This window comes from Lipotes vexillifer, unplaced genomic scaffold (genome assembly GCF_000442215.2).
Source record: "Lipotes vexillifer unplaced genomic scaffold, Lipotes_vexillifer_v1.1 scaffold90, whole genome shotgun sequence".
NCBI classification, from domain to species: domain Eukaryota; kingdom Metazoa; phylum Chordata; class Mammalia; order Artiodactyla; family Lipotidae; genus Lipotes; species Lipotes vexillifer.
Genome location: NW_006782310.1, coordinates 673,575 through 684,133, shown reverse-complemented (window position 1 = coordinate 684,133; position 10,559 = coordinate 673,575). Strand labels below are relative to the sequence as shown.

Genomic DNA, 10,559 nt, shown 5'->3' with positions numbered 1-10,559 from the left:
AAACAATATGTCACTAAATAACCAAGAGATCACTGAAGAAATCAAAGAGGAAATCAAAAAATACCTGGAGACAAATGACAATGAAAACGCGATGATCCAAAACCTATGGGATGCAGCAAAAGCAGTTCTAAGAGGGAAGTTTATAGCTATACAAGCCTACCTCAAGAAACAAGAAAAATCTCAAATAAACAGTCTAACCTTACACCTAAAGAAACTAGAGAAAAAACAAACAAAACCCAAAGTTAGCAGAAGGAAAGAAATCATAAAGATCAGATCAGAAATAAATGAAAGAGAAACAAAGAAAACAATAGCAAAGATCAATAAAACTAAAAGCTGGTTCTTTGAGAAGATAAACAAAATTGATAAACCATTAGCCAGACTCATCAAGAAAAAGAGGGAGAGGACTCAAATCAATAAAATTAGAAATGAAAAAGGAGAAGTTACAACAGACACTGGAGAAATACAAAGCATCCTAAGAGACTACTATAAGCAACTCTATGCCAATAAAATGGACAACCTGGAAGAAAGGGACAAATTCTTAGAAAGGTATAACCTTCCAAGACTGAACCAGGAAGAAATAGAAAATATGAACAGTGCAATTACATGTAATGAAATTGAAACTGTGATTAAAAATCTTCCAGCAAACAAAAGTCCAGGACCAGATGGCTTCACAGGTGAATTCTATCAAACATTTAGAGAAGAGTTAACACTGTTCTTCTCAAACTCTTCCAAAGAATTGCAGAGGAAGGAACACTCCCAAACTCATTCTTTGAGGTCACCATCACCGTGATACCAAAACCAGACAAAGATACTACAAAAAAAGAAAATTACAGACTAATATCACTGATGAATATAGATGGCAAAATCCTCAACAGAATACTAGCCAACAGAGTCCAACAACACATTAAAAGAATCATACACCATGACAAGTGGGATTTATCCCAGGGTTGCAAGGATTCTTCAATATATGCAAATCAATCAATGTGATACACCATATTAAAAAATTGAAGAATAAAAACCATGTGATCATCTCAATAGATGCAGAAGAAAACTTTTGACAAAATTCAACACCCATTTATGATAAAAACTCTCCAGAAAGTGGACATAGAGGGAACCTACCTCAACATAATAAAGGCCATATATGAAAAACCCACAGCAAACATCATTCTCAGTGGTGTAAAACTGAAAGCATTTCCTCTAAGATCAGGAACAAGACAAGGATGTCCACTCTCACCACTATTAGTCAACATAGTTTTGGAAGTCCTAGCTATGGCAATCAGAGAAGAAAAATAATGAAAAGGAATACAAGTTGGAAAAGGAGAAGTAAAACTCACTGTTTGCAGGTGACATGATACTCTACATAGAGAATCCTAAAGATGCCACCAGAAAACTACTAGAGCTAATCAATGAATTTGGTTAAGTTGCAGGATACAAAATTAATGCACAGAAATCTCTTGCATTCCTATATACAAAGGATGAAAAATCTGAAAGAGGAATTAAGGAAACACTCCCATTTACCATTGTAACAAAAAGAATAAAATACCTAGGAATAAACTTACCTATGGAGACAAAAGATCTGTATGCAGAAAACTATAAGACACTGATGAAAGAAATTAAAGGTGATACAAACCGATGGAGAGATATACCATGTTCTTGGATTGGAAGAATCAATATTGTGAAAATGACTGTACTACCCAAAGCAACCTACAGATTCAATGCAATCCCTAACAAATTACCAATGGCATTTTTTACAGAACTAGAGCAAAAAATCTTAAAATTTGTATGGAGACATAAAAGACCCCGAATAGCCAAAGCAGGCTTGAGGGAAAAAAATGGACCTGGAGGAATCAGACTCCCTGACTTCAGACTATACTACAAAGCTACAGTAATCAAGACAATATGGTACTGGCACAAAAACAGAAATATAGATCAATGGAAAAAGATAGAAAGCCCAGAGATAAATCCATGCACGTACGGTCAACTAATCTATGACAAAGGAGGCAAGGATATACAATAGAGAAAAGACAGTCTCTTCAGTAAGTGGTGCTGGGAAAACTGGACAGCTACATGTAAAAGAATGAAATTAGAACACTCCCTAACACCATACACAAAAATAAACTCAAAATGGATTAGAGACCTAAATGTCAGACCGGACACTATAAAACTCTTAGAGGAAAATATAGGCAGAAGACTCTTTGACATAAATCACAGCAAGATCTTTTCTGATTCGCCTCCTAGAGTAATGGAAATAAAAGCAAAAATAAACAAATGGGACCTAATGAAACTTAAAAGCTTTTGTACAGCAAAGGAAACCATAAACAAGATGAAAAGACAACCCTCAGAATGGGAGAAAATGTTTGCAAATGAATCAACGGACAAAGAATTAATCTCCAAAATATATAAACAACTCATGCAGCTCAATATTAAAAAAAAGAAAAAACCCAATCAAAAAATGGGCAGAAGACCTAGATAGACATTTCTCCAAAGACATACAGATGGCCAAGAAGCATATGAAAAGCTGCTCAACATCACCAATTATTAGAGAAATGCAAATCAAAACTACAGTGAGTTATCACCTCACACCAGTTAGAATGGGCATCATCAGAAAATATACAAACAACAAATGCTGGAGAGGGTGTGGAGAAAAGGGAACCCTCCTGCAGTGTTGGTGGGAATGTAAATTGATACAGCCACTATGGAGAACAGTATGGAGGTTCCTTTAAAAACTAAAAATAGAATTACCATATGACCCAGCAATCCCACTACTGGGCATATACCCAGAGAAAACCATAATTCAAAAAGACGCATGCACCCCAATGTTTATTGCAGTACTATTTACAATAGCCAGGTCATGGAAGCAACCTAAATGCCCATCGACAGACGAATGGAGAAAGAAGATGTGGTATATATATATACAATGGACTATTAGCCATAAAAAGGAACGAAATTGGGTCATTTCTAGAGACGTGGATGGATCTAGAGACTGTCATACAGAGTGAAGTAAGTCAGAAAGAGAAAAACAAATATCATATATTAACGCAGATATATGGAACCTAGAAAAACCGTACAGATGAACCAGTTTGCAGGGCAGAAATTGAGACACAGATGTAGAGAACAAACGTATGGACACTAAGGAGGGAAAGCAGTGGTGGGTGGTGGTGGTGGTGGTGGTGGGATGAACTGGGAGTTTGGGATTGACATGTATACACTGATGTGTATAAAACTGATGACTAATGAGAACCTGCTGTATAAAAAAATAAAATAAAATTCAAAAATTAAAAAAAAATAGACCTTAATTAACAAGGGGAAAAAAAGGAAGATATGGGCAGTAAGAAGATGGGGGCAATAAGAAGATATGGGCAAAAGGCTGCAGAGAAGGTTGCCTTTTTATTTAAATATTTTGATGATACACATACAATTACAACGTTTCTTCCGTAGGACAAATGTAAAAACTAATACAATCACCCTTTCAGGAACAAAGAAAATCATTTAGAAAACGTGGTGACTTTATATATAGGAGACATGTTAGGTTTTTTAAGCCTGTCTGAGGAGGAAATTTAAGACCAAGTTTTGTCTGGAGTACATAGGTCACATTCACATTTTCACACAGTAGTGATATTCTTGTTGCAGACTTGGCAAAAAATAAGTCTATAATGAAAAAAAAAGCAAAAACAGTATGTAGAGAATAAAAAATTTATAGCATGGAACAGTGACCTTCATTTTGGCCACAGGCTTATGGTGTCTAAAAATATTTGCCTTTTATTCATACACGTCAGTGGGAGTAAAAAAGTATAAACCTTTTGCATAACACATTTTTAAGTGTGCCACAAAATGAATTTTTAGAGATTCATTTTCCTAGTAAATATATTAAAAATTCATGGAATCACAGCCTTTAAAATTTATGGAAATTATTTTGTTGTGCAGGATATTTATATAATTGATTACTGATATGCACTTATACTTTGAAATCTGAAATGGATCATTTCTTCAGGGAGCAATAAAAATACTCTATTTATTTGGCCAAAACACCCAAAACACTTTTCAGAAAGAAAAGGCAACATGTACAAATTCAGGTCAGCTACACAATATTTAATATTCCATGTAGTAAGACATGACCAGCTAGTCAATGACTTTGAGATATGGAATAAATCATAATTTCAAACTCATAATTATAGAAATTATAGGGTCTTTCAGTATTTTTTGCAAGTATAGATAAAAGAGAGTAACTTCTAAAATTCAGTTTAATTCTACAAATATTGATTTGGCACCCATGGTAGGCACTGAAGATTTATAGCAGTGAAAAGGATTCTTACCACCATGTATATAGTTAATTTAGATGTGCTAAGTTAGAAGATAATGTATCCTGAGTTTTTTAATAGTATATTATTCTTATAAAAAATAAAGTGATTTTATATTTATGAATTTTGCCCTGAATTATTCTACTGAATTTGAAGTATTTAATATTTTCATGATTATTGAGTGACAAAGGGAAGGTATAATGCTATTTTTGAGGTCATACAACACACGCACACACACTCAGAGTCACATGCACACACACACACACACACACACACACACACACACAGTTACGTGCACAGAAACACAAAATGTGTGTTCTTACCATGTCAGTGTTCCAAAATTCAATTAACCTTACGTGGATTGAAGGGCCTCTAGTTTTAAGGAAATCAAACAAGCAAAACAGGTCACTCAAACTGTGCATGTATCTTTGGATAAATAAGTTGTTGATAATCTGCTAGGTGCAGGAACGTATGGAATACAGAACAGCAACGTTCAATGTTAACATGGTAGGCAAAGAGGCCCACTCAGTTTCATGGGGGGCTCTGTCAGATGGCTCATGAACTGGACACTTTGTTAAATTTGATAAAATTCTTAGAAACCAGCTTTATTCTCTATTTAACTTGCTTTGTGAGTATTGTGAGTATTGTTTGGCCATAAGTCACTCAAAGGCACCTAAGTCACAGCATCATCATTATGCCCCCTCAGTAAGTCCTGGGGCATTTCTGAATTGCACTCTTAGAAGCTGAGACAGTGAGGTTCTCTGCATATTAGTGACTGAGAAAAATTTGAAGCCCAAGGTATATGTGCCTCTTACATCTGTAAGGCTCATGAAAAGCCAGGTCCTTTGAAAACGTGAAATGAGTCACTGCTAGCTAAACTCTGGGGCAGTGTCTGGTTAGGAGGACTGCTGGACTGTGCTAGGCTTGGAGACCCTGGTGGAAGATGTGGTTATTGTATAATTAGAATGACTAGACTCCTTGAAGCCTGAGTCTGGCGGAGGGCCCGGGACTCCAGCTCCAGAAACCACATTCTTTTTGGCCATTATAGAGGTTTCGGCAGGAATCTGGTAATTAGATTGCAGAGTGGTAGCTGGTGTTAGCACTCTTTTCATCACTGTCACATTCTGTCCTACGGCTACACTGGTGTTAGCCCTCTTTCCATCACTGTCACATTCTGTCCTACGGCTACACTGTGCGCGGCCAGAGGGGGCTGCACACGGGAGCTGGGGGTGAGGAAGCGCTCTCTTTCCCGCACCGTAACATAGTGTGCATCGGGCAGATGCGGGGTGCCCTCCAGGGGGCCAGGTGAGCCCCTGTGAGGCTGGATGACTCTCTTGGTAACCATGATGCTACCCTCGCTAGCGTACTGCTGCTCTCCCAAGGGGAACGCTGGGGCATAGACCCGCTCCGTCACTATCAGGCCTTCGGACTGTCTGGGGTCCAGGACCACAGTGCTCAGTGGCACTGTGGAGCCCATGGCATGGGAAGTTTCTGTCACTATCACGTTACCAGAAGCCAATGGATCTGAAAGTGGTGCAGCTATCTTTTGAGCCTGCCTAGAAGACACAGATTTTTCAGTGACTATTTCCTGAGTGACTTTCTCTGTGTTTGCTTCATGCAAACGTTTTGGAACTTGAAAGCTGCTACCGGAGGGATAAGTATTCTCGGAATTAACCCTGGTTTGCTCATAGAATGAATGTGAAGCCGCCTTCACGTCTGTTTCTCTCATAGGTTTTGGCCCCTGCTCGGTTTCCGTATCCATCTCTATTTTTTGACCCCAGCAAACTTCAGCGAGTGTCTTGAATTTCAATCCTAAGTCATCTAAGAAGCCGTCATCTAGCTCTCCTTCAATAAAACTGCAACAGCCAATGGAACCCTGGAGAGAGTCAGTTTCTTCCTGAGAGTAAACCAGAAGGCAATCTTTGGCTGTGTGACTGTCATCTTCCTCGGTATAAGAGGCAGCTTTCTAAAACGGAAAGAAAAACAGGCATATAACGAGTGAAACACTTCCTTTAAGAACATGACTCTAGATTCCTGCTCAAAATGTTGAACCTCGGTCTTGTAGTTAGACAAGAAACACCAGAGAAGCACAAATTGAAGGACATCCTACAACAGGACTGGCCTGTATTCTTAAAAAATATTAAAATCATGAAAGATGAGAAAGGCAGAGGGCACTGTTTCAGGTTAAAGGAGACAGAAGTGTCATGACAGCTAAATGGAAAGCAGGGCCCTAGACGGGAAAAAACAGTGCCTATAAAAGACATTTTGGGGATAACTGGCAAAACTGAAATATGCAATGTGTCACTGTTCAATCTCTGTACTGTGGTAATGTAAGAGGATGTGCGTGTGCGTGTGTGGGTGTGTCTGTGAGAGAGAGAGAGAGTGACAGAGAGACAGAGGGAGGGAGGGAGAAAAGGCAAAAAGCAAATGTGGCAAAGTGTTAATATTTGGGTCATCTGGGTAAAGAGTATACAGGAGTTCAAACTTTCTATTATTCTTGCAAATTTTCTGATGAGTTTGAAATGATTTCCAAATTAAAAGCTGAGCACACATACATAATCAAGACTGGTTCACGCAGGATTACAGCAGAGAGGGAAAAAGATACTGAAATAAAACAGGACACCAGAGTGGAGCCTGGCAGTGAGATGGGAAATGGACGAGAAGTGCTCTTCCTTGACACTGACCAAATCACCATTTCCCCATTTACTTGGGGGCGGGCAGATGGTATGAAAGAAGGGAGAATGGGAGGGAGCAGAAAGTGGGAAAGCACTCAGGTAATTTGCAGCCATGCAGATGGGAGGGGACAGAAATAAACTGGCCTCTGTGGAAGCCCATCCCCTCACTCCTCTCAAGGGTCCTTCAGGTCCCTAGCAATCTGACTCTGCCCATCCCATTCCCAGGCATGACCCTGTTCTCAAGAGAAGCTTCTAATTTCTAATCCCAGGCATGAGCTTTCTGACTGCATCCCATCATCTTTCCTGCAACTTTCCTTCGAATTTTTTTATGAACCACCTCAATAGTGAACCAAGTACTTGCCTTCAAAAGAAAACACTTAAAGGGACATAACGGATTGTGTTTTTTGGGTCACATAGTCTCTCCCCTCCCACCCTACCCGGTGCATCCCTATCAAGTCTGCTTCTGCAGGGGGACAGCACTTTCTGACCCACTGACATCAGCCTGGTCATGTGACTTGCTTTGGCCAATGAAACGCGAGTGGGAAAAGGCAGTGGCTTTGGGGGCCATTGTTAGGTTTGGTATTGCTCTGTTCCCTGCGCCCCAAGGACGCCAGCTTCCTGGGCACAAGCTGTGCTCTCAGCACACATCTTGGAATGCGGACCACATGGGGCAGAGCAGAGCTGCCTCGAGGGGCAAAAGCTCGAATATGGGAAATATGCCTGGGTGAGAAGCAAGATCGTGGGGTCATTTGTTGTCACCACATAATTGAGCTGACTGACTGACCCAGTGGGTCACACCTCTCCTTTCTTATTGCCTGTAAGCATTCTCTTAACGAAAGGAACAATGTCCCATTTAGATCCAAGAAAATGATTACCCTAATAACATCACGTTCACATAGAAATGTCCGCCCCCCTTTCCCCGCCAATACATAAAAAACAACACTTACTTCAGTGAAATAACTTCTTAAGAATTCCTCATTCACTGCCACCGCAGCTGCTCGAGCTCCGGCCACATCTCTAGAAGCCACCGTGGCTCTCGTGGTCCTAAGGGTTTCCGTGGTCATCAAGGCTCCTGTTGTCCCTGTAACCTGGGTGGCCCCCCCTGAGACGAGGCTCCTGTATTCCTCCCATCGGCCGTCCACCTCGGACATCTCATGCTGCCCTTTGATAAAGGAAGCGGAGCTGCTTCCTTTCACGGTGGCACCCTCGGTTGTCACAGCCCCTGCTCCGCCGCCTACAGCTGCACTGTCTCTGTGGTCTGCCTTTAGAAGAGGCAGCACTGCCTGTGAGAGCAAATACAGCCGAGTCATGGACGGTCAGTATGGTTGGTAGAAGGACCTGAGCTAAGTGAGCGTATGCAGGGAATAAGATATTTCCGCAGAGGCAAATTAGGAGAACTTTGCTTGAATGACTTCTGCCGGCCCTGTGCATCGCGTGGAATGGAAATGCAGAAGCACCTGGCTGTGGAGGACAGCCATTTAATGTCGGGACAAACATTTCTACCTAAATCCCTACACACGCTTCCTCTCTTTAAGCTTTGTTCTACATTCTCGGTGTCACTGCCTGATGCTTCTCCTACATTCTCTGTAACTTAGGACCTGTCAGGGTAGAGCAAAACCACCTCAGCTCTGTCCTGGCAACAAATACAAAGTAAGTTGTTATTCCAGCCCTGTGTTTAATGAAGGCATGTGAATGAAATCTGTAGTAACTACTTTACTCTCATGACCTAAGGTGTTAGAAACACTTCCCAAGGCCCCTTTAAAGCAGAAAAGAAGACATGTTCTGTTGACATCTGATTATCTGACCTTGTCTTCAGGTGGTGCCCCTTCGTTGTTCCAAGGATGCAGCATCTCTATGGTACCAGGGATGGGGGTAAAGCCTTTGGCGCCCTTCCCATAATGGCACTTCAGTAGTAGGAGTGGTACAACTGGACAGAAACAAAATTGAGTACAGATTTTCAAATTTATGTTGCATAATTTTGGAATTTGCGTATCACTTCCTGAGTTCAGTCTTCACTTATTTACAGCCCTATTTTTCTGTTTTTCTTTTCTCCCCCTGATCTAACGTCACCAAGCCTGTTTCGGGTGAGTTATACCAAAGCCTAAAGGCAGGATGAGGGAGTCTTATGGATTCAGAGTTCTTGGCCATCACAAAGACTGTGGTCAACAAGTGGAACACCGAGACTGGATTTGATACTATCCAAATCATCAAAACCAACTTAAAGGCTGAAATTTTGGGGTTTTTTTTTAAACCACTTTAATTTTTAATATGAGAAAAATTCACCATCTAAAATATATATGTGTGTTAAAAAAGAAGTCAGAAGTACCTAAGGGTAGAAAAGCTTTAATATATTCAAATATTCGAGAACATTAGAACTTCTATAATATTTGACCACTTTACCCTAGAGTAGAATTTGGCAGAAGGCATGACTCACTGAGGTTCCAGTTAACCTTTGAATTACCTAAGTACTATTTTCTAAAGTGATTCCACATTAAAAACCCTTAGAATATATACAACATTTCATCTAGAAGTTAATAAAATTTCAGAGCTCCCTCCTTCAATTTTATTCTACCTCCAGGATGAAGTAAAGGCCAACGCTGGCCCCTTGATCAACAGAGTAAAGAATTAACCACATCTGCAAGCAGCCCACCCCAAATTAGCTTTTATTGACGCTCCTATGTGGCAGCTTCCAAGTAAGAGCTGACTACTCCCTAGGCTCCTTTTTATATAATAGTCACTATAGTTACTCTGCGTAATGAAAAGACGTAATGAAAAGATCAGCCAGGGGTAATTCAACAGATGTTTATCAAGTGTCTGCCATGTGCGAGGCACCATGTTAGGTGCTGGGAAACCTGAGATGAGAAGGCAATGCAAGGAATCTCCAGGTAAAAGATGTAGTCCTACCTACCTATAAACTTGGTAAGCTGAGACAAGTCATTTACCATCATGCCTGTATTTTTACCCATTAAATGGAGATGATGGTATAAAAGTGCACTATAAACTGTTGAGTGCTGTGCATTCAACTGAACATCTACTAATGGCTTTGACAAGCTCGTCTTCTGACACTGTAATAACTGAGGCTGCCCTGGAGGCGTTTCTCTGCCCATGAGCAGGGGTCAAGTGGACTGGTTCCACACGACCCCAGGCTGCAGTCTTCTGTTCTTCAGTGAAAGGAAACCCAAGGTCGTTGGAGGGCATGCTGGGAGGGGAGGGCTGGTTGTCACTGCTGGGAAACATAGAAGTGCTCAGAGGGTCTGGTTCCTGTTGGGGCAGGTGAAGGGGCAAGCCAAGCAGAGGGTCTGGGGAGGTGGAGCTCTGACAAGATGAATGTGAAAAGCAAGGATCGATGGGAAAAAGATGAGTTTGTAAAATAACCTTGTAACCATAATCTAAATGCATGCAACGAATCTTTTCTGACAGCTTTCTATGCACAAGGTGCTGTTCGCGGCACTGGGTATGGAAGAGCAGACGACATCCCTCCCTCACGCAGAGCTTATCAAAATGGAGACACCAAAAAGGTTTAGGTTAAAAGGGTGTTGCAGAGCATGTACAATAACCTTGGTTATTTAAATCAGGGATGGTACAT

At 40.8% G+C, this 10,559-nt stretch overlaps 1 protein-coding gene across 1 annotated transcript in view; it reads right to left on the bottom strand.

Moving 5' to 3' along the window:
- Window positions 1-5,194: 5,194 nt before the first annotated feature.
- DSG2 (desmoglein 2) overlaps window positions 5,195-10,559 on the bottom strand; it is a 39,534-nt gene continuing 34,169 nt past the window's right edge. The window contains exons 14-17 of the mRNA XM_007455237.1: window positions 8,779-8,900; window positions 7,921-8,256; window positions 5,493-6,264; window positions 5,195-5,442 (exon numbers count right to left, since the gene is read on the bottom strand). Coding sequence (XP_007455299.1) covers window positions 5,195-5,442; window positions 5,493-6,264; window positions 7,921-8,256; window positions 8,779-8,900 — 1,478 coding nt within the window. The remainder of the gene's footprint in view (window positions 5,443-5,492; window positions 6,265-7,920; window positions 8,257-8,778; window positions 8,901-10,559) is intronic.